Below are 27937 nucleotides of genomic sequence, written 5' to 3'. Positions count from 1 at the left end.
TTTCGGAGGGAGGGGGGAGGGAGAAGGGGGGAAAAGGGTAAGGGCGGGGCCCACACACAGCCAATCATAGCCTAGACCCCAAATATTCCCCCGCCACACACACTTCCAGACAAGATTCCTTGGCCCTGAGCTCAGCCATCCGCCTGCCTGGCCTAGATTGGTAAGGGGCCAGAGATGGTAGGCAGGTGTCAGCTCAGTGAATAGGTTCTGAGGCCTGGTAGGCAGCCAGCCCTATGCCCTACCCAGAGCGGGAAGCAGACACTTATGTGAGCCTTCACCTTACCAGGCCTAGCAACAGACTCCTCCCTCCCCACCGGGACATACACTTGCATATACTGAGTTTCAGACATCCTGACCCAAATTCTTGTATTTGTAAGAGCAAGCTTCAGACACCTATACATGAGGGCTGGGAATGTGGCTTAGCAGTAGAGTGCTTGCCTAGCATGCATGAAGACCTGGGTTTGATTCCTCAGTAGCCCATAAATGGAAAAAGCAGGAAGTAGTGCTATGGTTCAAGTGGTAGAGCTATAGCCTTGAGCACAGAGAGGCTCAAGGACACACCCAGGCCCTGAGTTCAAGCTCCAGGACCAGCAAAAAAAAAAAGAAAGAAAAGAAAAGTCATACCCAATTACTACCCCCATTAACATGGTATAGAACGGTACACACTTAACCCCACGATTGTTTCCCAAGGACCCACTCTGACCTGAGCTCTGGGGTCGATCCATATTTAGTCTCCCAGGAGCTCACAGTCTGATGAAGGAGACCTTAAACAACAGCAGTACTGAGTCTGAGAAAGAGACTAAGGAACTGTAAAGGAGGCCTGGGTGTCTGAAGCTGTTGCATACACAGACAGCCAAAGGACAGTAAAGCACATCACTGGCCGAGAGTGTCAGGTGGATCTGAAGCCAGACTATTGATAGGGGCCACCCAATTTACCAACAGTGAATATATATGGAGTATTTACTGTGTGTGGACTTCCATGTTACAGATGAAGAAATAGACACATATGAGTCATCCTAGGCCACACAGATGTGTGAAGGTCTGGCATTTTACTTCTTCAGTGTGGTTCCACAAATGCTGTTTTAACCATCCATCTAACCCTTAACCCCTTGGGTCAAGTTCACTTGAAAAACTCACAGACACATACGTCTGTTTTTGAATTAAACACATACACAGCAGCACAGATTCAGACATGATCCTATCTATTGACTGGCCAGTCTCAAACCAAGACACATTCATTTTCTTAAAACAACAACAACAAAAACAAAAACACTTTGTCTGGGCACCAGTAGCTCATGCCTGTAATCCTAGCTACTCAGGAGGCTGAGATCTGAGGATCACAGTTCAAAGCAGCCCAGCCAAGAAAGTCTGTGAGACTCTTGTCTCCAATTAACCACCAGAAAACTAGAAGTGGCACTATGGCTCAAGTGGTAGAGTGCTAGCTTTGAGCTGAAGAGCTGAGGGACCGTGACCAGGCCCAGAGTTCAAGCCCCACAACAGACAAAAACAAAAACAAAAAAACAAAAACAAAACCAAAAAGCAACAACTTTGCACTGAACTACAATACACATGTGAAAAGGTACACATATCAGAAACAGCTTGAATTTTCAGATAAATATGAGTAAGTCAGATTCAGAAACAGAACATGCTCTTAGAAATCTCTTCTTTTCCCCTTCCAGTATTGAGGGTGACTGCTATCCTTTCTCTCTCATTCCCCCCCCCCACATCTATTGTGGGGCTTGAACTCAGAGCCTGGGCACTGTCCCTGAGCCTCTTTGTGCTCTAGGCCAACACTCTACCACCTGAGCCCCTGTGCCACCTCCAGGTTTTCTGTGGTTAATCAAAGGTAAGAGTTTCATAGGGACTTTTCTGCCTGGGCTGGCTTTGAAAGGTGATACTCAGATCTCAGCCTCCTGAATAGCTAGGATTACAGCACCTAGCTTATCTTGACGTCTTACACCATAGCTCTGATTCATATAACTAGAACCATCAGAGTGTACTGTCAAGTCCGGCTTCCTTTACTCAGGTTTTGTTCATGAGACATTTGTTGTTCTGGTAGCTATGTCTATATCCATGGTTCATATGGTTCATATCTATGAACAGGTTGTAATTCATTTTCCATTTGTCCTGTTGATGGATTTTGTTTTTTGGCAGTTTGGATCTATTGAGAATAATGCTATGAAAATTCCAGTATACCTATCTTAGTGCTCATATGTACACATTTCTGTTATGTGTTGACAACCTCGGAGTGGAATTGCTGAATCCTAAGGTTATGTGTTGTACCTAACTAGAAAACTGCCAGCTTTCTACCAGTGTCTCTACCAACTTTCACTAGTCCAGAAAAAGGACAGCTCAGTTGTTTTACTTCCTTGTCTACACGTGGTACGGTATGCTGTTTCCACTGGCTGGGAAGACCCGCTTGTATTGGGAGCGCCTGGCAGGTACTTGGCACTCGGTTGACTGTTGAAGAAAGTTGCGCAGCCTGGCCTGGGCCGGTCGGCCCAGGGCGGCCCAGGTCGGCCCAGGGCGGAAGCGCGCGCAGGCACCGAGGCGCGCGCGCGCGCGCACGCCTGCGTACGCACACAGACTCACAGCCCGCATTTCAGGAACGCCCACCAGCCGCGGACGCACACCAGGACCCAAACCCTCCGGCACCTCGGCGCCCACGTGGTCTGAACGCACGGCCTCGGCCTCGGCCTCGCCACGCGCGCCCAGCCGCGGTACCCGCCCCCAACTCTTCCCTCCGCCGCGGGCAGGGGGCGCTGCGGACAGGGCAGCCCGAGGGGGCGGGCCCGGGGCGGGGCGGGGCCCGGCGGGGCTTCCAGGCCTGGACTCCGGCCGCCTGCGTTGCCGAGAGGCTCCGGGGACGGGCCGGGGCGGGGCGCCGCGGCAGGAAGCGGGGCGGAGACTCGCGGAGGCATTGGGAGCGAGGGAGGGCGCGGCCAACTCCCGGAGGGACGGCCGGCGGCGAGCGCGGCTTCCCGGCCTGGCGCCGAGCCTGAGCCCGCTGGACCGACGCGGCTCCAGCCCCGCCAGCATGGCCGGCCGGACTGTACGGGCCGAGACCCGGAGCCGGGCCAAGGATGACATCAAGAAGGTGATGGCGACCATCGAGAAGGTCCGGAGATGGTGAGCGCTGACCACCCTCCCCCGCCCCCCGCTCCCGGGCCATGGGCGGGCCATGGCGGGGGCCATCCCTCCAAACGCGCCTGCCGGTCCTCAGCGGTGGGGGCGCAAGTGGAAGGTGTATCCACGCCCCCCGGCTGTGCCCGGGACCCACAGGCTTCCACTCCCGCTCCCCTGGCTGCTCCCGAGGTCTATAAAGCGCGGTCCCCAGCGGTGCCCATGCCCTCCTCACCTATGCCCCGCCCCCTGAGCGTTGACACTCCTCCCGCCAGCGTGCTTCCCTGCTGGGGTCCACAGCCAGGCCCACAGTGCTGCCATGGCCCCCAGTCTACCCTTTCTCTAGTCGCGCCCCATCTCTGTCCTGGGATTCAGAGGGCTGTCTTTCTCTTTCTTTGCCCCATTAGCAAAACCCTACAGAAATAACCCTGCTTATGCCCAGGTCTGCAGATGTGCCAGCTTGTGGGGGTGGGGGGGGGGAGAGTATCTCTCTCCTCAGGCCTCTCTGACCCTTCCTACTCTCCCACAGGGAGAAGCGCTGGGTAACTGTGGGCGACACTTCACTTCGTATCTTCAAGTGGGTACCAGTGGTGGATCCCCAAGAAGAGGTGAGCAAGACCCACTCCCACCAAATCCTGCACCTGCACAACCTCAGGCAAACGTTCCCTTGACTCCCACCTTCAATACCTACTCCGAGACCCAAGTGTCACAGCCCACATAGGGGCAGCAATTCTTAGCAACTCATCTCCATCTTCCTTTTTCCTGTCCCAGAACCGGAAGGTCATGATCTCTGCAACATACACAATCTTTGTCACTTAAGGCAGCACCATTGGCCTCTTTGTGCCTCAGTTTCCTTATTTGAACAAAGGAGGCCTTGCAAAAGCTACTTAGAAAACTGGTTCTGATAGTATTCCTCTAACCCCTAGGAACGGCGGAGGGCAGGTGGCGGGACAGACAGATCTCGTGGCCGGGAGAGGCGGGGCAGGGGCGCCAGTCCAAGAGGGGGTGGCCCTCTTATTCTGCTGGACCTCAACGGTATGTAGGGATCCTGGAACTGGGGGTTGTGGTATGTGAAGGATGACATTGGGTGTCCCAGGCTAACCATCTCAGCTTTTGCTCCCACAGATGAGAACAGCAACCAGAGTTTCCATTCAGAAGGTTCCCTGCAAAAAGGCACAGAGCCAAGCCCTGGGGGCACTCCCCAGCCCAGCCGCCCTGTGTCACCTGCTGGACCCCCAGAAAGGGTCACCACAGAGGAGGTCCAGCCCCCACAGCTGGGTCAAGAGAGAGGTAGGACCATGTGCCTCTCAGAAGCCCTCTCCTCTGAGTCCTGCCCTCTCTAGAATCAAACCTATCAGCTTATCTTGTACCTGCTCTACCTGCTGCCACAAGAGCTGCAGAACTACCTCTAGCGGTGGTCTGTCTCATTTTTCTAGCTTCTTAGGATCTGTAGATAACACATCATCATGGAGGTTTTTTTTTTGGGTCGGGTTGTGGGGCCTGAACTCTGGGCCTGGGCGCCCGTCCCTCAGCTCTTCAGCTCAAGGCTAGCGCTCTACCACTTCAGCCACAGCACCACTTTTGGCTTTTTTCTTTTTGCTTATGTGGTGCTGAGGAATCGAACCCAGGGCCTCAGGCATGCAAGGCAAGCGCCTACCACTGAGCCACCTTCCCAGCCCAATCATGGAGATTTTTATGTAAATTTATTTCTTTGCTACAGTACAGTCTTCCAATTACTTCCATCTCATATCACCTTCTTCAGTGTCGGCCCTATACTAATCTTGTAGGCCAATATGTAACTTAGAATATTATCGGATGCATATGTTCCCAATAAATAATTTGTTGTGTAAATAAGTAACAGATAATCATAGGAGTGATTAGTAACAATAAGGATAATTGCTGATATTTGTTAAGTCCCAGATACCCTTCTAAGCAATTCTCATTTAATCTTATCTAAAACCTTGGTGGGGGGGAGGGCCGTGATCCTACTAGCACCTTATTTATTTATTTATTCATTCATTCATTTTTGCCAGCTCTTGGGGTTGAACTCAGGGCCTGGGCACTGTCCCTGAACTTCTTTTGCTCAAAGCTAGCACTCTACCACTTGAGCCACAGTGCCACTTCCAGCTTTTGCTGGAGGGCCTTCATGCATGCTAGGCAAACAGTCTATCATTAAGCCACATTCCCAGCCCCTAGCATTTGTACAAAAAGTAGACTGAGAATCCAGAGGAGTTAGCTCACAAGAGACAGTAAGCCAACATCCTGCATCTGAATCTTCCTCAGTTCCTGTCTTCCAAGCAGTTAGTCCCCTATCTGGTCAGTATACTTCAGGCCTCCTCAGCTCTGCCCTTCTCAGCCATCTCCTGTGCCTGCTCCAGCCTCCTCTTTGGACTCCATGCACAACCACATGGATACCAAGAGCAACTTTTTCTAAAGCTTCTCATCATTCAGTGATTTCCTGTGACTTTTGACTCCTTAGCTTGACATTTCAAGCCTTCATAAATTGTGGTTCCTTACCAAATACACGATAAAATGAGCCTAAAGGCCAGGTTCTACATACTATCCAGCACATACATACATCTGATATAAAACTGGGCTGGGGTAGAGCTTAGTGGTGGAGTCCTTGCCTGGGATGCATGAGGCCTTTGATTCCACCCCTGGCTTCGCTAAATAAGTAAATACAATTGTTAACATTTACTGAACACCTATTACATGCCAGACACTGTAAATGCTTTTGCCTATATTACTTCACTTAATCCTACCTAAAGTTGCATGGTAATTATTATCTCTGTCCCCATTTTTCAGATGGGTAAACCAAGAGAGAGATTAAGTATCTTGCCCAAGGTCAGGGTTTGAACTCAGTCCAAATATAGGCTCAGTGGTAGAGCGCTTGCCTTGCATGCATGAGGCCCTGGGTTCAATTCCTCAGCACCACATAAGCAAAAAGAAAAAAGCCGGAAGTGGCGCTGTGGCTCAAGTGGTAGAGTGCTAGCCTTGAGCTGAAGAGCTGAGGGACAGCACCCAGGCCCAGAGTTCAGGCCCCACAACCAGACCCAAATTAAACAAATAAATGAATGAATAAGTCTACTCCCAAAGTGTATGTTCCATTTGCCTAAATTCTGTTCTTCTTCCCTGTTTGTCTACCCAATCAAATCCTACTTATGTTCAAATCCCATGTGACTTTTTTCTGTATCCTGGATGACAGCCAGGGTCCTGGCTCCCTCCTCTGGCTCTCAGAGTCTCTGCTTACATGATTGGTACCTGCCTGTGTTTGTTTTCCCTTCTGTTTGTACTACTGACTCAGAATGGCTTACTCAGAGCATGTCCTTTCACTTGCCATTTCAGACCCTGGGGGCACACCTACAGGCAGCACTGATGACCCCCCCATGCTCACCAAGGAGGAGCCTGTTCCAGAATTGCTGGAAGCAGAGGTGAGAGAGGCCAAAAGGCTGGACTCCTGGGTCTTGGAGGGAATGAGGTTCTGGGGCACTGGGAGACTGAGGTCCAAAAGGGAGATACGGACCCAGGACCCAGCTAAAGGCTTAGGGGCCAGATTCTTGGGACTGAAAGGGTGTTTTAGAGACAATGTTGTGAGGGCTGGAATAGGGTGAATTGAAGACCAGTAAAAGAGTGAAAAGAGCATGGTGATCCTCCATGTAATTAAATCAAAAAAATCCCAGATTGGAAGTATAGCTCAGTGGTAGAGTGCATGTTTAGCATGTACAGCCCTGGGTTCAAACCCCAGCATCATACCAAAAACAAATCAAAAACCAAAAACAAAACAAAACAAAAAACTAAACTAAACAAGAAACTAAAAACTAAACTAAAATTAGCTTGAAAAGCCCCTCATAAACCTGACATCTCTCACAAGAATTGCCTTGATGTATTTTCAGAAAGATCCAATTACCTCCCCAAAACAGCATTATTAATTGTTGTTGCTTTTGGTGCCCTTCTTGATCTGCATCGTGGCCACCTGGCCCTGGCTAGACTCCTGGGTCCGAGGGGAGTGGCATGGAGGCTGGAGAAGGAGAGGCTAGGAGGCTGCACTCCTGGGTTTGGGTGGAGCTCACGCCTGTCCGCCCTTCCTCTCCAGGCCCCCGAAGCTTACCCAGTCTTTGAGCCAGTGCCACCTGTCCCCGAGGCAGCCCAGGGTGACACAGAGGACTCGGAGGGCGCCCCCCCACTCAAGCGCATCTGCCCAAATGCCCCTGACCCCTGAGAAGCCAGCCTGCTTGTCCTGAAGCCCAAAGTGCCCCTTTGGCTTTTTACAAATAAAGACCCTTTTGTAATTCCGTGTCATGTCATTTCCCGTCAGGGCTGGGAGGGTCTTTGGAGACAGCTTTGTCTCAGGCTCCATTCCTCAGATGGGGTCACCTAGCTCTGAGAGGGCCTTGCTATAGTCACACCATGGTCACATGTGCATGCAGTGGGGGCTTGAGCCAGGACCCTTCCTCTCCAGCACCCCCACCCTGCTCTTACTCCCTACCTTTGACTTTCCTCATCTACCCTCCTCTGTGAATCCCAGGACCCCTCTACCTGCTCAGCCTTCCCCTAAGCCCAACAACTGTCACCATTTGGAGAACAAAACCAGTGATTCCCATTTAACTCATAGGAACACAGACCCAGAGGGCACAGGAGACTGGGATGACCAGATCACTTTCCTACCCTCAGGAAGCTGTGGCTTCCAGCCTTCCTGCCTTTGCCAAATCAATCTCTGCCTGCCACTCCTGACCCTCACATCTGCTGGAGTCCTTGCCCCCCACTCAATCTCCACTTCTTTTTAGAAGTCTTCCGTGACCCCCCAGGCTCAGTCAGCATCCCCATTTTTGAACTACCAAAACCACTTGGATTTCCTGTCCTTTGGGGACCAGTAATCTGTCTCTGTCTTCTCCACCAGACTGTGGGTACTCTGAGGACAGAAGTAGATCTGGGCTTTACCTAGTTCAATGGCTGGGAGTAGGGCAGTTACAGCAGCTGTTTTGCGAATGAATGAATAAATTAATGTCTGGGGCTGTCCAGGAAGGCTTCTTTAAGGAAGTAGTATGTGAGCTAGCCTCTTAAGATAAAACCCTCAACATGGTAGATCTAAAGTCCAAAGTCCTGGTTCAAATCCTGGTTCTGTTATTCACTATCCATGTGGCTCTAGGCAAGTTATTTCTACCCTCTGAGTCTTGGTTTCTTCATCTGAGCAATTGGACAATAAATAGGCCTCACCTGCCCCATTGGTTTGTGGGAAATTTCAAACCATAAAGCTCTCCTCACTCTGTGCCTACAAGAAGCAGGGTCAAGTATATTAGCCCATTTTTAACGAAAGAGAATGAGGATCAGAGAGGACCAAAGTGAGACTTTGAAAAACGATCTAAAAAGAAAGGGTGCCAGATACAGGTGGCTCATGCCTGTAATCCTCCCTACTCAAGAGGCTGAAATCCTAGGATCACAATTCAAAGCCAGCCCTGGCAGGAAACTGTGAGATTCTTATCTCCAATTAAACACCAGAAAACCAGAAGGGGTGCAGTGACTCAAGTGGTAGAGCGCTAGCCTTGAGCTGAAGAATGCAGCGACAGTGCCCAGCCTCAGAGTTCAAGCCCCATGACCACCACCACCACCAACAAAAACAAACAAACAAAAAAAAGTAAGGGTGAACCTGGTGCTGGTGGCTCACACCTATAATCCTAACTACTCAGGAGGCTATGATCTGAGGATCATGGCTCAATGGCAGCCCAGGTAGGAAAGTTCATGAAACTCATCTCCAATTAAACCCCCAAAAAGCCAGAAGTAGAACTGTGGTTCAAGTGGGAGAATGCTAGCCTTGACCAAAAAAAAGCTCAGGGCAGTAATCAGGCCCTGAATTCTAGCTCCAGGACTTGCACCCCCCCCAAAAAAAAAAAAAAAGTAAGGATGTTTTTGGTAGAGGCAGAGCTGGCCCAGGAGCATGTAGGGATGAGATGTGTTAGTTTTCTGTGTGTGTGTGTGTGTTTCCTTTTTGCTGTTAAGTTCCTACAAATTTAAATGGCTTAAATCTACAGTCATTATGGTTCCACAGCTCAGAAGTCCAATTTAGTCTCACTGAGCTAAAAGTCATGCTCCTACAGGCTGTACAGAAAGCCTGTTTTCTGCCCTTTTAAATTCTGTAGATGCTGCTTGCAGTCCTTGATTTGCTGCTTCCCTCTCCCTCTTTGAATCCAGCAATGGAACATCTTCTGATCTCTCCTGCTTCTATTATCAAAATCCTGTGGTCCTCTTGCTTCCTCTTATGATGACATTGGCTCACCTAGATAAGTCCAAGATCTTTTCTTCTCAAGATCCTTAATTTAAATCCATCTGCAAAATTTCATTGCAGTGTAAGATAATATATTCAGGTTCTAGAGAGGGCCACTATTCAGGCTCCCATGTGTAGAAGTCTCAGCCCTGTTCTGGGTGTATAAGTCATCTTGTTGTTTCCCCAGAGATAATATGCATGTTCTATAAAGTGTAAAGTACACTACATTGGTCAGTGGTACAGAGTTAAGGCCCAGGTTCTGGGTTTAAATCTCAGCATTGCATTCATTTGCTGTCTGATCTTGAGAAAATGACTTAGCTTCTCTGTTCTCATCTGTGAAGTACAGATAATAGTAACAATAGCCTGGTAATATTATTGTAAAGATTAAATAAGGTTGGGCTGGGAAGGTGGCTCAGTGGTAGAGCGCTTGCCTTGCATGCCTGAGGCCCTGGGTTCGATTCCTCAGCACCACATAAGAAAAAAAAAAGCCGGAAGTGGCGCTGTGGCTCAAGTGGTAGAGCGCTAGCCTTGAGCTGAAGAGCTGAGGGACAGCACTCAGGCCCTGAGTTCAGGCCCCACGACCGGACCCAAAAAAAAAAAAAGATTAAATAAGGCAACTTGTAGAAAGGGAGAGAGCCCTTGGTTTAGCACAAAGTAAGTCAATAAGCAGCCGTGTTTCCTATTACCCCATTTTATAGATGAGTATATTAAAATGTGGGGACAGATGCTGGAGAACTACCTGAGAGTGAGGTTGGGAAGAATTCTGGCCCTGGATGAGCATCCTTGAGAATCTAAAGTTTGAATATCCTCTCATCTCCCTCTCCTGGACATAGGCTCCGTCCCCAAGCAAGGTCTGTCCCCGTATTGTCTGTGGCCTACTTCTGACCTGCTCTGCAGCTCACATAGTCACAATTCGTTTCATCACTTGCCAGGCACTCTCCAGCTCTCCCTTCATTCACATGCTCTTCTGGAAATTCTTCCACCTGCAGCTCCACAACCCTAGCCTCCAATGTCCTCTCTTCTTTCCCACTTTGTTTCTTGCCCATTCGTAGTGTCTCTTCTTTATCCTTAAGATCTGTTGTCCAGGCCTAGTTCTTCATGAATATCTGCCCTCTAGCCTCCCACCAACCCTCTGAGTTAATGTTCCTAATTCCCTGCCTTCAAATGATCTCTCCAACCTCTAGATTCAGAGAGGCATTTGATTGTGAAACATCCATTGGCCTGTCCACATCTTCCCTCCCATTTCCTCTGCCCAGAATTGCCCCCCTTTCCTAAGCCACTGTGTTCTAAGTCTCTCTCCTAAATGAGCTCTACATGGACCTCTTCTGCATGGTGGCATGCTCTACTTTCTTCTGGAACCAAAAGAATTGTAGCAGCTTCCTGGAAGTTTTTGTCTTCATTCCTGCCCATCTTCAGTTAGATTCTCAGGCAGCCCTTTACAAACCTACATCGATCCCTCTGCTGCCCTGCCAATCCTTCTAATGCCTCCCCTTACAGGCATGACAGTGCCCATCTGCTACCTTCACCCACCACCAGCTGCTCTAGCTGCTTAGATTGACCTTACATGTGCTCTGCAGAGTCACACCTCTCAGACCTAGCTCATGCTGTCCACTGTTAGGAGTTCCTTTGTGGTTCCCTTCACCTAGCAAGCATCTTCTTTCCTGTCCCTCCACCTACTTTTGTATGTTATGCAGCTCTAGTTGTGGCTTCATAGTGGGCTGTGTTGGCTTTGGTTGTAGCACCAGCCTGCAAGTTCTACAAGTGAGGAAATCTTTGAACCAGGGTCATATAGTTGTAGTGCATTTACTATTTTCTAGACCCAGAAGATACATATTAAACAAAATAGAATGCTAGCTTACTGAGCATGGTGCTCATGTCTGCAAGCCCAGCTACTCCATAGACATAGATCAGGAGGATCATAGATTGAAGCCAGCCTGGGAAAAAAAAAGTTAGGGGTCCCTTTACCCCATCTCAATCAATACAGCTGGGTGTGGTAGTTTAACACCTGTAATCTTGGCTTTACAGATGGCATTGGTAGAAGGATCTTGGTCCAAGGTCAGCAGAGCAAAAACTGGAGGACCAAATCTAAAAAATTAACTAAAGCAAAGAATGTGGCTCAAGTAGTAGCACACCTGCCTAGCAAACATGAGGTACTGAACTCAAACCATAGAGCTGCCAAGAAAAACATGGAGCCTGTTCCCAGCAAGTTTAAGTACACTCAATGTTTAAGAATGGCATGCATTTCTTGGGTGGTGTTTTTTTTTTTTTTTTGGTCGGTTGTGGGCCTGAACTCTGGGCCTGGGCACTGTCCCTCAGCTCTTCAGCTCAAGGTTAGCCTTCTACCACTTGAGCCACAGCGCCACTTCCAGCTTTCTCTGCTTATGTAGTGCTGAAGAATCGAACTCAGGGCCTCATGCATGCAAGGCAAGTACTCTACCACTGAGCCACCTTCCCAGCCCAATGGCATGCATTTCTGAGAAATGCATCTTGGGCAGTCTTATTACTGTATAACATCATAGACTGCCTACCAGCAACTAAGGTGGCTACAATGTCCCTATGATAAAATCTTACAATATCAACATCTCATATGTGGTCTTTTCTTCATGGAGCATCAGTCTGTGGCCCATGTCTGTACACTGGGGAAAAATAAGCAGAAAGAGGTGAGGAAAGAGCAAGTTGCAGTTTTAGAGAGGTTTTAGAGAGAAGGCCTCCTTGGTGAGTTTACCTGAAGGAAAGTTTGAAGGGGTTAAGGGCAGAGCCAAATGAATATCTAGGGGAAAAGCATTCCAGGCAAGGACCAGTGAGTGCAAAGGGAATATGTCTGAGCCAGAACATGCCAGATCTGTGTGGCTGTAATAAAGGCAGGGAGGAGGAGGTAGGAAGTAAATTCAGGTCAGGCAGAGTCTCACAGGCAAGACACGCATCTATACAATCTGTCATCCAAACTAGGAGGCTGAGAAAAAGAGAATAGTATTCACAATTATCTCCAAGTGCCACAGGTAATAGCGAAACAAGCAGAATGTCTGGTCATCCCATTTGGGAGGTCTGTTTGCACTTTGGCTTCCACTGTAGTTATGACAAAGAGCTACTGAAAGGCTACGAGCAGGGGGCTGACGTGGTCAGACTTAGGATTTTTTGCCCTAACATTTTATTAGAAAACATTTTAAAGCGCTGGGAAGGTGGCTCAGTGGTAAAGTGCTTGCCTTGCATTCATGAGGCTCTGGGTTCGGTTCCTTAGCACTACATAAGCAGAAAAAAGCCGGAAGTGGCACTGTGGCTCAAGTGGTAGAGCGCTATCCTTGAGCTGAAGAGTTGAGGGACAGCGCCCAGGTCCAGAGTTCAGGCCCATGACTGACCCAAAAAAAAAAAGAAAAAAAGAAAGAAAACATTTCATTTTAATACAAATAAAAATAAAAACATGAGTTTAAAGAATTCAATAGCTGGGTGCCGGTGGCTCATGCCTGTAATCCTGACTACTCAGGAGGCTGAGATCTGAGGATTGCGGTTAAAAGCCAGCCCGGTCAGGAAACTCTGTAAGACTCTTATCTCCAATAAACCGGAAGTAGCACTGTGGCTCAAGTGGTAGAGCGCTGGCCTTGAGCTGAAGAGCACAGGGATAGAGCCCAGGCCCAGAGTTCAAGTCCCACAACTGACAAAAAAAAAAGAATTCGATAGTTAGAAGAATTATATAATAACCCACATATTGCGGCTGGAAAGTTGGCTCAGTGGTAGAGTGCTTGCCTTGCATGCATGAGGCCCTGGGTTCAATTCCTCAGCACCACATAAGCAGAAAAAAGCTGGAAATGATGCTGTGGCTCAGGTGGTAGGGCAATAGCCTTGAGCTGAAGAGTTCAGCCCAGAGTTCAGCCCCCATGACTGACAACAAAAAAACCCACATATACCCTCCACCTAAACCCTATGTCATTGTACTGTACTTGCCTTATCACATATTCACATTCATCCACCTTATTTGCTTGATACATTCAGAGGAAGTTGTAGACACAAACTTCTCTCCATAGGCATTAGTGTACATATCATTAACTAAAGTCCAGTACTTTTTTTCCTTCAAGGTAAAATATCCATTTAGCAAATGCACTGATATTAACTGCATGATTCACTGAGTTTTAACAAATTTATACATCTAGCCAGGTGCCAGTGACTCACATTTGTAATTCTAGCTACTCAGGAGGCTGAGATCCTACAGGTCATAGTTCAAAACCAGCCTGGGCAGGAAAATCTATGAGACTCTTATCTCCAATTAACCACCAAAAACTAGAAGCATAGCTGTGGCTCAAATGATAGCACTAGCCTTGAGCAAAAAAAATAAAAATAAAAAGCTTAGGAACTGTGCCCAGGCCCTGAATTCAAGCCCCAAGATTAGCACCAAAACCAAACAAATGCATATAATTGCATAAAGCAAACCCTTATCAAATACAAAGTATCACCATCACCCTAAAAAGCTCTATTTTGCCCTTTCCTCCAACTTCTCAGGAGGCAATCACTACTCTAATTTTGGTTTTATTATTTTTTTTTAAATTTTGTCAGTTATGGGGCTTGAACCCTGGGTCTGAGTGCTGTCCCTCAGCTCTTCAGCTCAAGGCTAGTGTTCTACCACTTGAGCCACAGCACCACTTCCAGCTTTTTCTGAGTAGTTCATTGGAGATGAGAGTCTCATGGATTTTTTTGCCTGGACTGGCTTCAAACTAGAACCCTCAGATCTCAGGCTCTTGAGTAGATAGGATTACAGATGTGAGCCACTGGCGTCTGCCTCTTAATTTTGTTTTTAAATCACAAATTAGGATTATCAGTTTTAAAGGTTTCCATAAAGAGTTGTTCAGTCTATACTGCTTTGTGCTGTTTTCTTTTACTCAGTAGGGTACTTCATATTGTTTGAATATCACCCACATTGTCTTATGGTCAGTAGTTTGTTCTTTATTAATTTTTCCCTGGAGCCTGAATTCAGGGACTTGGCTTGCTAGACAGATGTTTAACCACACACTTGAACCATGTCCCCCACCCTTTTTGCTTTAGAGTATTGTTCAGAAAGGGTATTGCACTTTTGCCTAAGTAATCTTCAGACTGAGATTCCCTACCTCCACCTCCCAAATAATTGAGATTGAAGGTGAGTACCACCATACTGGGCAGTTTTTCCCTTTTATTGTTAAATTTGTTCCATGGTCCTGAGTTTAACTGTGGGTAGAGAACATGGACTTCAGTCCCCTCCCTATCTCTAGCTCCCAGTACAAGTCTCTTAAGTGAAAAGCTCATCCTGGGTTAGTGTACACAGGAAGATGGATGCCTTTCCTTGGGAACTTTCTAGAAGGAGCAGTCTCAGAAATCTGAGAAGACAGCTTAGATCAGAGATAGGATCCTAGTATGATGAAGCCTTGGGTTTGCCCAAGACAGTCCTGATTTTACCACTACAAGTTCATGTCCCAGTACCACCCTCTGTCCTGAGCAGATACGGATGGCTGGTCATTCTAGTGGGATCTGGACTCTGTTTCTGGGACTCTAGCACTCAAAAATGTTGCCCCACACTATACTGTCTCCTACCAATCGATTTTCCTTAAACTACAATCTGGCTTACTCCCCCACTCTAAAACCTTCCTGATTCCCTATGGCTTTGCCTGCAACCCAAAGAACATACTTGAGCCCATGGAAGTAGTTCTCCAACTATTGCACAATGGAACCACTTGGAAAACCTTCTAAAAATCTGATGCCTAGTTTTAACTCCTTTTTTTTTTTTAGTCGGTGGTGGGGCTTGAACTCTGGGCCTGGGCATTGTCCCTGAGCTCTTCAAGCTCAAGCCTAGCACTCTACCACTTGAGCCACAGCACCACTTCCAGTTGTGTGGTGGATTTTGGAGATAAGAGTCTCAGACTTTCCTGCCTGGGCTGGCTTTGAACTGCGATCCCCATATCTCAGCCTCCTGAGTAGCTAGGATTATAGGCATGAACCACCGGTACCCAGCTTTCAACTCCATTTTAAATTGATATAGTGAACTACTTGAGTGTTGGGATTTTTTATTTTATTTTATTATTTATTTATTTATTTTTAATTTTTTTTTTTGGGGTCCGGTCATGGGGCCTGAACTCTGGGCCTGGGCGCTGTCTCTCAGCTCTTCAGCTCAAGGCTAGCGCTCTACCACTTGAGTCACAGCGCCACTTCCGGCTTTTTTCTTTTTGCTTATGTGGTCTGGGAATCGAACCCAGGGCCTCAGGCATTCAAGGCAAGTACTCTTACCACTGAGCCACCTTCCCAGCCCGTGTTGGGATTTTTAAAGCAGTGTTATGTACTATGATAGTTGGGAGCTACTGGCCTCTGCATGTGGTTTGCTTGGCTGACATAGTGCTGAATATGCTGCCAACATTTAAAAATCAAATTATCTCATATAAAAATCTGGACTACCGGCTGCTCTTGTAACAAGTTGGAAACATTGGAGTCTGCCTCCTGGGATGGTCATTTCCAGGAGTTACAGAATACCAACCACCCTGGAGGCAGAGCGTATCATGCTTCTCCACAGCCAGACCTCTCAAGCACTGGTATCAGGTGCCAGCATGTCTTCTCACTTCCTCTTCTAATCTCTCCACTTCCTATCCTATTAATACCTTACTTCCTGACCTCTAGCCAGCTGGGCTTTTGGTTTCCTTTCATGCCTGCTTTCACACACAGTTCTGAGTTCCGTAACACCACAGACAAGCACTGTCCATGTGGCCTCATCCACCACTCTTTCCTAGCACTGAACTCTCTAATAAACCTCAGCACACTGGAGCTGGCTCTCTGGTTGAGAAACTCTTCGGTCATCTCTCATACTGGCCGACACGTGTCTTTCAGGCCTTGAGTTCATTTTACCTCCTCGGGGAAGGCTCTGTGACTTCCCACTATGTCATATCCCTGGTAAGTCATCGTACTTCTTTTGCTATGCCTCTCACCTTCTTTGCTAATAAGGACACGTCTGCCCCCTTTATCTCTGTATACCTAAGCCAACTCTACTTTCTTAGAGACCCCAAACATCCTGATGTTGGGTATCAGTGGAGTGTTATCTCAAGTCCATCTCACTTTGGGTCCAATTCATCCTGTGACTCTTCTCCAGTTCCAGGTGATTATTTGGAACAGGCACATCACACAACTGGCAGAAGCCACGTGTTATTTCACTGGTCACTGTAAAGCTGTGAAGGCTGGGGTGTTTCTGACTGGTGACCCCAAGACCCTGCACAGCACAGGCACAGGGCACTGCACAGTAACTGACTTAACATTTTCAGTGACCATTTCAGGTTGTGTTATCCTTCTTGCCGCTCCCCTTCTTTATTCCTTGCTTATGTTGTAGTAAAGGGTCAGAATGCAGGACAGGAAGGAAAGCATGCCTTGTTTAAGCTGATTTATACTGTCATTTTAGGCAAGACACTTCCCTCTGTCTGGATCTTAGTTGCCTTAACTGAAAAATGGAGCCAATCTTCCTTTTCCTCCAATTTGCTATCATCTGTGTGACAGCACAAACTATGAACCAAGTGAACGGCATGGCCTGAGCTGTAGTAAGCCATTCGTTGTAGGTTTTAGAGTTTGAGACAGGGGCTCTTTATCTGTAACCTGGGCTACAGATTGGAGCTCACTATCCTTCTGCCCATTCTCCCCAGTGCTGCGATCACAGATGTGCTTGCTCTGCAACACGGGGCTTAACTTTTTGTGAAGTGTGTATTTTCAACCTTTACATTTTAGAAATTCCTAGTAGCATGACTTGTACTCAGGCCTTTAGGAGTGTCAACAAGGTTTAAAAAAAAAACAAAGAACAAAAACGCTCTAATCTGCAGTGACCCTCGCTGAGGTCTTTAATGTACATATATTAAGAATCTGGAAGGGAGCCAAAGAGCTGCTTTTGGACTAAATGAAAACAGACCTCCATGAGCTTGGATTGGGTCAGCGGTTGTGTGCTGTCAGTCGCCACCTCTGTACAATGTACAGTGCGCGTCGTAGGTTCTGCTTCCAGCACCACCTTTTGTGACGCCTCGAGGAAACAAAGGACGAGCCTGACCGGCCAGGCGTGGGAGCGCCGAGGCGGCGGGAAGAGTTAAGGTCACCGACGCAGCCCTCCTGCTAGAGCGGCCAAGGGCGGACTTCCGCCGGAGGCGGGGCCTGGGTGGAGAAGTGGCTCCGGGGGTGGGGCCCGGCTGTGGGCTCGCGTGCGGGTGGGTACTGACCCCCGGCTGCCCCTCGAGGTGAACAGAGCCTCAGTTTCTCCCCTAACCCCGCACGTGCTGAAGAGGGCGGGGCCGCTCTGCTCCTGCGGAAGGCCAGAGCCCTCTTCCTGCAGGGCTCGGGACTAGACTGAGGCCCTGGGCGTTATCTTCTGTAGGCCTCCTCCAGGCCCTGGTTTCCTGCACTGACAGGGGCTGGAGGATCCCCGAGCAAGCTGCGTTGGTGTCTTCAACTTACACGCCGGAATTCACTCTTTTTTTTTTTTTTCTTTTTTGTGCTCGTTCTGGGGCCTGAGCTCAGGGCCTAAGAGCTGTCCCTGAGGTTTTTTGCTCAAGACTAGCACTTTATCATAGGAACCTGGACTCCACTTAGGGCTTTTTAGTGATTAATTGGAAATGAGTCCCACGGTTTTTCCTGCCTGGGCTGGCTTTGAACTGCCATCTTCCAAGCTCAGCCTCCTGAGTAGCTAGGATTACAGGCGTGAGCCACTGGCACGGCCCCCCCCCCCATTTTCTTTCCTTTTGGGGCTGGTAGTGGGGTTGATATTGAGGATCTCAAACCTCACTTAGCATTTTTGCTTGCGACAGGCCTTCTACCACTTACACCATGCTTAACAGTTCCTATTGTATCCCTTTTATACAGAAGCCCAGACCTAGGAGAAAGTTATTTTGGAATAGCCCAGGCATGCTTCCATCATCTGAAACAAAGGTCAAATTCCTATCTCCTGGATTTCTAGCTTCCGGAGACCCAAGGTCAAACTTTTTCTTTTCCCATTGCTGAGGATGAACAGCACTCTGCACTGAGTAGCAGCCCTAGGCTGTTTTAGGTTTTATAGTGTCAGATGTATTATGCCCAGGTGTCAGTATTACTCTTATCTGTTTTACAGATTAGAAAACAGCCTGGGGATGGTTTCTCCAGTGCCCTATGCATCTCAATGGTTCAATAGGGAAGGGTGTCTGACCTGATTGGCACTTAAAGAAATATATTAGCTAATACCAAGTGAACAATCCAATAATAACATTGTTACCCACTAGTTCACAGGTGTGGCTAAGTCAATTCAAAAGTGGTCCTGGCCCAGATGCCTTTGATCCCCTTTTAACAAGTGCTTTATTGCCAGGCACCAATGGTTCACACGTGTAATCCTAGCTACTGCAGAGGCTGAGATCTGAGGACCACAGTTCAAAGCCAGCCCAGGCAGGAAAGTGTGAGACTCTGATCTCCAATAAACTATGCAAAAAAAAAGCTGGAAGTGGTGCTGTGGCTCAGCGTGGTAGAACGTTAACCTTAGGCAAAAAGCCCAAAGACAGCACCCAGGCCTAGAGTTCGACCAGCAAGAATGGCACAAAAGAACAAAGAAAGGTGCTTTATTAATACATCTATGGAGCACTAGGCTATTTAACATATATGTTGTAAAAAAGGTGGAATTTTTTTGTGTATGTGAGAAAAATGGTGGCACATGTCTGAAACTGGGAGGGAGAGATAGGAAGATAATGAGTTTGAGGCCTGAGCTACATAGCAAAACTGTTTCAAAGATCAAAAAACAGCCTGGTGCCGGTGGCTTATACCTGTAATCCTACCTACTCAGGGGTTGACATCTAAGTATTGCAGTTCAAAACCATGACACTCCTATCTCCAATTAAGCACAAAAAAAAAGCCAAAAGTGGTACTGTGGCTCAAGTGGTAGAGTACTAGCTTTGAGCAAAAGGAGCTCAGGGACTGTGCCCAAGCTCGGAGTTGAAGCCCCAGGACTGGCAAAAACCAAACCAACCAAACAAACAAACAAAAAAAAACAGTAGGTGATGGTGGCTCTCACATGTGATCCTGGCAAGGGGACTTTTCTTTGTATGTATCCATGTCACTGAGACCTTCTGTCTCCATCTTCAGACCCTTCTCCATGTCTTATTTCATCACTGTGCATCTAACAGCCCATTGAACTCACACCCATTTCCAACAGAACTAGTTTACCTTTCCAGAGGGGACTTAAGTGTTAAATCTTTTTAAAAATGTAGCATACAGAAGACAAACATCTAAAATCCTGCTATGCTGTTGTTCAATACTTATATAACTCAGTTTTCTCTCATAGTTGTACAATTCAACTTGGACTCAAACTATGTTTGGGGTCCTTACAAAGCAATTAAGAGACTGGGAATATGTTGCTTAGTGATAGAGTGCTTACCTAGCATGCATGAAGCCCTGTGTTTGATTCCTTGGTACCACATAAACAGAAAAAGCCAGAAGTGGCATTGTGGCACTTGCTTTGAGGACGGAAAGGTTCAAGTTCAGTGTCTAGGCTCTGAGTTCAAGCCCCAGGATGGGCAGAAGAAAAGAAAAGAAAAAGCCATTGAGTCCAAATTTGCTACCCAACTTGGGTGAGAATCTAAAAGCTAACTTCAAGCAATTATTCTGAATAATAGACCACATAAAATAACCAGGCGCTGGTGGTTCATGCCTATAATTCTAGCTACTCAAGGAGGCTGCTATCTGAGGATCGCAGTTCAAAGCCAGACCAGGCAGGAAAGTTCGTGAGACTCTTATCTCCACTAAACCACTAGAAAACAGAAGTGGCACTGTGGATGCTCAAGGCCCTGGGTTCGATTCCTCAGCACCACATAAGAAAAAACCCGGAAGTGGCGCTGTGGCTCCAAGTGGTAGAGCGCTACCCTTGAGCTGAAGAGCTGAGGGACAGAGCCCAGGCCCAGAGTTCAGGCCCCACTACCAGACCAAAAAAAAAAAAATCTGGTTGTGGTAGAGCATGTTTGTACTCCCATTACTAAGGAGGCTGAGACAGGCCAAAAGATCTCAAGTACAAGGTCACTCTAGGCTACATAATAAGCTTGTCTCAGGCTAGGAATGTGGCTTAGTGGTAGAGTGCTTACCTAGCATACATGATGCCCTGGGTGGTAGAGTGGTAGCTTTGAGCAAAAGAAGCCTACAGACAGTGCCCTGAGTTCAAGCCCCAGGACTGAGGAAGGAAGAAAGAAAATAAGAAAGGAAGGAAGGAAGGAAGGGAGAGAGAAAGAAAGAAGAAAAGAAAGAGAAAGAAAGAGAACGTGAGCTATTGACTGAGCTAGGTAATAATCTGTGAGTGCTACAGTCATCCTCTCAAAATCAACTTTGTGAGGTAGGTGCTAGCATTATTTCTATTTACAGATGAGAAAACTGAAGCACTTGTCTCCTAGTTAACTAGGTAGATTTGAGTCCACATGCTTAGCAAGCTTTCCGAGTACAGATGAAGACAAATTCTTCACCATTTGGAACAGTATTTGTAGTGTTCTCTATCTATTTGGGACCCTCTTGAGGTAGTCTACAGATGCTTGGAAAGTGGAATTACAAGACCCCCTTTCTGAAGAGAATTTCCCACCCACAGCTTTCTCTGTTTTCCTTACCTGGAGCTGCCATGCTAAGTTACTGCTGTGTGTCAGCCCTACACTAGGGACACTTACATTTTTCTGTTCCTTGCAACCTCCCGGCAAGAAACTATTGCCTCCATTTAAAAAACAAGTAACTTTGTTTTAGTACAATGAAATGACTTGCCTAAGAACACAGCTAGGGTTGCTGTCAAGAACTAGTGCCTGGAGGCCCATCCCTGTGCTCACTGCTCTGTGATTCCTGAGTCCTCCCTGAACTCTGGGCCTGGGCGCTGTCCCTCAGCTCTTCAGCTCAAGGCTAGCGCTCTACCACTTGAGCCACAGCACCACTTCCGGCTTTTTTGTTTCTGCTTATGTGGTGCTGAGGAATTGAACCCAGGGCCTCAAGCATGCAAGGCAAGCACTCTACCACTGAGCCACCTTCCCAGCCCCACAATGGTTCCTATTTAGCAGGTATTCCATCTGTGCCAAGTGCTGGGCTAGGTAAACAATGTACTCAGGCAAATGCACATGCATGCATGTGTACGTACGTACATACACACATAAACACACACATCGAAACACACCAGTAATTGAGGGTCATGCTTTTATGGCGTGCCCTACATCCCTAGATATTTTAGAGGGGGGAAGTTACTATTATTTAGAATATCCCTTGGCGCCCTCTACTGACAAAGTTTCTCATCACAGGAGCCCATGAAAGTCAACTACATTTTTGTTTAAAAATCCAATGAAGGCTGAGTATAGTAGCTCATATTTTACTCTTTAACTAATTTGGAGGCAGAGAAAAGTGGATCAAGGTTCACGTTAAAACCAGGAAAAAGTTCAAAAGACTATCTCTACCATGTTGATCATGTTACCATGTATTGTCATCCAAGTAATGCTAGAACTATAAATAGGAGATTTTTGGTTCAGGCATGAATGTGAGACCATATCTCAAAAGTAATGAGAAGCCAGGCACTGGTGGCTCACGCCTGTAATCCTAGCTACTCAGGGAGCCGAGACTTTCCTGTCTGTCTGTCTTCAAATCTCAATCATCAGATCTGAAGCCTTCTGAATAGCGAGGATTGTAGGCAGGAGCCACTGACATCTGGCAATTTTCTCCATCTAATAGCTGAATAAGACTGGACCTATTATGCAGCTTGCCAAGGACTGCATTGCAAGGAAGGATTGGAAGCAGGGCTTCTGCTAGTTTTCTACATGCTTGGCCAAGGCCTCTATCAGAGATCACCAAACCTTATGTGGTGGCTCCTGCTGTGCTGGCAAATGTTACTGAGATTTCCATCCCAACAAAACTCACCAGGGAAGATGGTCTGCCATCTCCATTACAGGGAGGCATAATTAGGAATTAGGAGTAGCTCCTCCCAGACTGGTCACAGTAAAAATATAACACTCTCAATTGAAAAGTAACTAGCCAGGCTGGGCACCAGTGGCTCAAGCCTGTAATCCTAGCTACTCAGGAGGATGAGATCTGAGGATCATGGTTCAAAACCAGCCTGGGCAAACAGGTTCAGGAGACTCCAGTAAACCACCAGAAAACTGGAAGTGGTGCTGTGGTTCAAATGGTAGAGCGCTAGCCTTGAGCTGAAGAGCTGAGGGACAGCGCCCAGGCCCAGAGTTCAATTCTGGCTACCGACAAAAACAAACAAAAAACTAGCCAGGTGCTAGTGGCTCATACCTGTAATCCTAGGTAATCAGGAAGCTGAGACTGGAGGACTGCAGTTCCAAGCCAGATGAAGAAAAAAGTTCTCTAAACACAATTTCCAATTAGCCAACAAAAAGCAAGGCTAGAGGTCTGGTTCAGGTGGTAGAGCACCAGCCAGCTCTACAGGCCTCTCATTGGATTTAGGCTGATGATCAATTTCTCTATTTGAAGGTGTTAATCCCACTGCCGCTAGTTATTTCTATTGAGATAAGAATGAAACAGTGGGTTTGAATTTCACTTAAAGTCTTCTTGCTGAAGGCTTGTGGCTCACACTTGCAATCCTAGCTACTTAGGAGGCTGAGATCTGAGGATCACAGTTAGAAGCCAGCCCCGATAGGAAAGGTCTGTAAGATTCTTATTTCCAGCTAACCACCAAAAAGCTGGTAGTGTCTGGGCACGGGTGGTTCACACCGGTAATCCTACTCAAGAGGCTGAGATCTGAGGATTGCGGGTTCCAAGCCAGCCTGGGCAGAAAAGTCCCCGAGTGACTCATATCTACAATTAACCACTCAAAAACTGGAAGTGGAGCTGTAGCTGAAGTGGGAGAGCACCAGCCTTAAGCACAAAGAAGCTCAAAGACAGCGCCTAGGCCCTGAGTTCAAGCCCCAGGACCAGCATTAAAAAAAAAAAAAAGAAACGCCCCATCTTCCTAGTCTGGGGGTGTGTGGGGCGGGGAGTGAGAGGTGCAGAGGAAATGCTACCCAGATTTTTCTCCTTGCAGGATTCAGGAATGAGGATGACCAGAAGAGCTCTCCAAGAGAGAGGCCTGAAATCAGAACCCCTCAGGCGGCTCCTTCCCCGCAGGGGCCTCCGGACAAATGCCCGGCCCAGTTCCATGGTACCGGATGCCCGAGTGTCTGGGGGAGGAAGCAAGGCCGCCAGGGCGCCCAGGACGGTCCCCCAAGGGAAAGGGAGGTGAAGCGGCTTGCTGGAAACCACGAGGCCTGTAGGCCTCCCTCAGCCCAAGTCCGCTCGTGCCCACGGCAGACGGAGCTTCCGTGCTCCACGCGCTGTGCAGGACACGAGGGCCCAACCTAAGGATCACCAGCGCCCCACCTGTGGGGAACTGCGGGGAACTCACACCCCACGAGCCCCGAGAGGCTTCCAGCGAGGCTCAGCAGAGCAGAGACGGCCATCACCTCAGCGGCCGCCTCCCGTCCTCCCAGCTTCACCTTGCTCTCGCGAGAACCAGCGTAGCCAAGAGCAAGCGGCGGAGGGCCGCGTGCGTTGCCACGTGATGCCCTGCTCTCACGCATGCGTGGAAACGCCCATGCGGCCCCCCCCCCTCCCAAACCTGGTGAGTGCGGGGCTTGTGAGTGGACTGAGGTTCAGCCCCGGAGCTTCCTCCCGGTGCCCCTCTCGCCGGTCAGCCTGGGAACCTGCAGGACCCAGAGGCTTCCTTGCCCAGGTAGCTGCCCCCGTCGTGAACCCCCGTGGAAGGACAGGATGGAGATGGGCACATGAACCGTGTGAGGCGTTCCCAGGGCTTGCCCCAAAGCCTTGCTTCCTGACTTTCCTGGCACACTAGGAAAGAATGTCTTCTGTTTATTGAGGGCTTACACTGGGCCAGGCACTGCCGTCATCGGGAATTAGCCCATTTCATCCTCACAAGCTCCCTGTGTCGGAGATACTGATCATTTCACGTGTTGCAGACGGAAAAGCGATGTCTGGGAGAGGTGAGAGGACTTGGCCAGGTCTCAGAGCCAGCGTGTAGCAGATCCAGCGCCGCAGCGCACGTCTGCCAGCCTGGCTCCACAGCCTGCGCTACTGCCACGTGTCTTGCACGACACGCTAGATTGAGCTGTTTTAGGTAGCATCCCATTTTTCTCCGTGGTAAAGTACAAAACCGTTTTTTAAAAATTCTAAGAGTGTGCCAGGCACTGGTGGCTCACGCCTGTAATCCGAGCTACTCAGGAGGCTGAGATCTGAGGATCACGGTTTCCCAGGCAGGAAAATCTGCGAGACTTTTCTCCAGTTCGCCACCAAAAAGCTAGAAGTGGAGGGGTAGCTCAAGTGGCAGAGCACTAGCCTGTTTCGTGTGGCTATTTCCTAGAGACCCAGGAAGATGGCCTCTGTACTATTTCCTATTTGGCTACTGAGGAAATTCAGGTAACAAAGATTTATTAATTAGTGCTTCCAAATTCCCAGATTTTCATCTTTAGGATTTAGGAATGAAAAAATGGAATTGTTGAAAATTCCTGAAATCATGTTATCCTGTATTTGTCATAAGTTTCTGAGCTTAACACACACATATACCCCAGGTGCCCGTGGGTCATGCCTGTAATCCTAGCTACTCAAGTGGCTGCCCTGCGATCTAAGGATCCGGGTTCAAAGGGAGCCCAAGCAGGAAAATGGGTAAGACTCATCTCCAATTAACCAAGAGAAAATTGGAAATGGAGCTGTGGCTCAAAGTGCTAGCCTTGAGCAGAAAAACTCAGGGACACCATCTAGTCCCTCTGAGTTCAAGCCCCATGACCAACAGGTAAAAAACAAAACACAAACACACAACTAGTCTGTAGCAAATATTTTAAAACTGGGGCTATAATAAGTAGCTTACACTTGTAATCATAGCTACTTGGGAGTCTGAGATCTGAAGATCGAGGTTTGAAGCCAATGTGGGCAGAAAAATCTCAAGACTCTTATCTCCAGTGAACCAGAAAAATGCTGGTTAGAGCACCAGCTATGAGTGAAAAAGCTGAATGAGAGCTTGAGGTCTTCCTTAAGTACTGAAACACACACACACCACCACCAACAACAACAATAACTGGAAAATGGCAGCAAATACTACTGGGTAGTATTTAGATAACAAAAATGTTTAAATATCCAGTTAGATTAATGGCACTACACATAAGTTGAAATTGCCAATATAGTGACTTACCAATGTGGGATTTTTTTTTGTTTCTCTCGTTTTGGGTGTTTTGGATGGTCCTAGAGTTTGAACTCAGGGCTTTGTCCTTTGTAGGCAGACAGTCTACCACTTGAGCCATTCCGCCAGCCCAAACTTGACTTGTTTTCAAAACATGTTATTTCCCAGAAAATCTATCGAATTATATAGAAGATAACAGTGTAACCCTATTTATATTTAGCTCTTTTGTGAATGTGACTGACTGTTCACAGCAGAGGGCCACAGATACAATTTTAACATATCAAGAACAATTTTAACATGTCAGGAGCTACAGAAGGACTGATTAGGTAACAACATCTCTCCTGGGCTCCTGTCCCAAGTTCCAGAAATGTCTACCTTAACTTCACATTCTGTGTCAGCCTTTTCTTGTCTTTCTTGTGATTTGACAGTGGATGTCTTAAAACTGAGAATTCCTATATACTAGTGAGCATAAATTCTCAAAGGCAAATTCTAGTGCTTGCCCTCATTTTGCTGATTTCGTGTGTGTGCCAGTCCAGGGGCTTGAATTCAGTGCCTCGTATTCCTACTCAGCTTCTCTTGCTCAAGGCTGGTACTGTACCACTTAAGTTACACCTCTACTTCCAGCTTTTTGCTGACTAATTGGAGACAAGAGTCTTGTAGACTTTTTTACTCAGGCTGTCTTTGAACTGTAATCTTCAGCTCTTGGCCTCTTGAGTAAGTACGATTACAGGTGTGAACCACCAGCACTTGACCTTCACTGATTGCTTTTTGACATTCAAGAAAAACACCTATTTCCCAACAAAGGAAGAAAAAGCTACATTAGGAATATTACCGTGGGCTCAGGGGATTGGAGAGGCATGTGTGCTGCCCCAACAACACCCTCTAGTGTGTGCTCAGTCACTAAAGCTGCACAGTGTCACAGGCCTTGGAGCCAGACAGTTCAAGGATGGAACCCAGGCTTTGCCAGTTTCTGCTGGTGAGACCTTGGGACCCTCCATTTACCTCTCTGAGCTCTGATTAAATGGGTAGAATAATATCAGAAAAAAAATACGCTTGCTTTGTGAAGTGATAATGTGTGGCTTTGGAGTCAGTCCAAGGTTCAACTCCTAGCTTCATTACGTACTACCTCTAACTTGGAACCAGTTCCAACCAGTCCATTTTCCTCTTCAGTAAAATGAGTCGTCATTTTGGTTGTGGTGAGTTTAAATGGGACCAAAATGAAAATGCTGGACACAGACAGAGCATGGTATGTTGTAAATGCTAAATGTTTGATGAATGTGGGCCAGTATGCTCATGACCTGCTGTATCTACCTCGCAGGGGAGGTGTGAGGATGGCAAGGGGGGAGGGCTGCTGGGAAAGTGCTTTCTAAATGCTATCTCTTCAGAGATGGAGTGGTCAGAAATTGTGTGCAGACATGAATAGTATCCTCCAATAGGGTGCCTGAGAATACTTCCATTCATAGAGGTCACTGAGGAGATGACACTGTAGTGGCATCCGGGAAAAGGCATACAAAGTGCTCTTAGCTGATGATCAATTCCAACCAAGTGGGTAAACTCCAATGTGGTATGACTCACTCTCTTTAGAAACAGAGACAGCTGATTTTCAAAAGGAAGTTTTGGAAAAATGGTGTTAAGTGGAAACCTGCCTACTATGTCTGTGGGGGGGGGGTTTGTTTTTGTTCATTTTTGGTGCTGGTTCTGGGGCTTGAGCTCAGGGCCTGGGCGCTGTCCCTGAGCTTTTGTGCTCAAAGCTAGCCCTCTACCGCTTGAGCCACAGCTCTCCTTCCAGCTATTTTGGTATTTAAATGGAGATAAGAGTCTCATCATCTTTCCTGCCTGGGCTGGCTTTGACCCATGATCCTCAGATCTCAGCCTCCTCCTGAGTAGCTAGGATTACAGGTGTAGCCACCAGTGCCCAGCTGTATGTGTTATAAGTACCGCGCACTAACCAATTGCGCTACTGGAGCTCCTGTGTGTGTTATCTTTAATAGGAATCAAATCATAGAAAGGGGACATGACAAAAGGTGGTGAGGGACTCTGATTCTTATCCGAAATGGTTGCTACTGTGCAAGCTGAGCTGAGGAATGTTCCATGTTCTGTTGTGATGTGGCTGTACTTCGTGCACAAGATGTGCACCAGGCCTGGCTCAAAAAGCCTCCCAGAGATGACTTCACATGTCCCTGACGACAGCCTGCTGAAGTCAATCCTGGCACTGCTCCCAGTGTGCGGAAGAGGGCTTGACGTCTGGGAAAGTTAAAGCCAGTGTCCAAAGTCACAAGTCTTCTATAATGTCAACTTCAAATTAGACAGTCTAAGCCCTCCACCTACACAGCCGCCTCAACCCATCACCGTCAGACTACTGATCTCATCCAAGGACAAAGAAAATCCAAAAGTATAGGTTTGAATACCCAAGTGTCTGCCTCCTT

The 27937-nt window shown here is 47.6% G+C and overlaps 1 protein-coding gene across 2 annotated transcripts; it reads left to right on the top strand.

Moving 5' to 3' along the window:
• The first annotated feature begins 2730 nt into the window (after positions 1-2730).
• Positions 2731-23801, top strand: Bcl7c (B-cell CLL/lymphoma 7C). 2 transcript variants are annotated; one of them, XM_013011674.1, is made up of 6 exons: positions 2731-3129; positions 3653-3731; positions 4050-4158; positions 4249-4413; positions 6469-6554; positions 23367-23801. In XM_013011674.1, exons 1-6 carry the CDS (start codon positions 3038-3040, stop codon positions 23562-23564), a joined length of 729 nt encoding a protein of 242 aa, XP_012867128.1. In that variant the 5' UTR covers positions 2731-3037; the 3' UTR covers positions 23565-23801. The 2 variants fall into 2 exon arrangements, with proteins under 2 accessions (XP_012867128.1, XP_012867127.1); XM_013011673.1 differs by lacking the exon at positions 23367-23801 and adding an exon at positions 7217-7412.
• The last annotated feature ends 4136 nt before the right edge of the window (positions 23802-27937 follow it).

This window comes from Dipodomys ordii, unplaced genomic scaffold (genome assembly GCF_000151885.1).
Source record: "Dipodomys ordii isolate 6190 unplaced genomic scaffold, Dord_2.0 Scaffold14, whole genome shotgun sequence".
Classification (NCBI taxonomy): Eukaryota; Metazoa; Chordata; class Mammalia; order Rodentia; family Heteromyidae; genus Dipodomys; species Dipodomys ordii.
The sequence above is the reverse complement of the archived record's forward strand: the minus strand, read 5'-3'. Positions and strand labels throughout refer to the sequence as shown.

Excerpts from the sequence above, each read along its gene's own strand:
- Bcl7c (XM_013011674.1), top strand. The coding sequence starts at position 3,038 with ATGGCCGGCCGGACTGTACGGGCCGAGACCCGGAGCCGGGCCAAGGAT. Across the intron at positions 3,732-4,049 it reads TGGTGGATCCCCAAGAAGAG|GAACGGCGGAGGGCAGGTGG; the intron begins GTGAGCAAGACC and ends TCTAACCCCTAG. Across the intron at positions 6,555-23,366 it reads CAGAATTGCTGGAAGCAGAG|GATTCAGGAATGAGGATGAC; the intron begins GTGAGAGAGGCC and ends TTCTCCTTGCAG.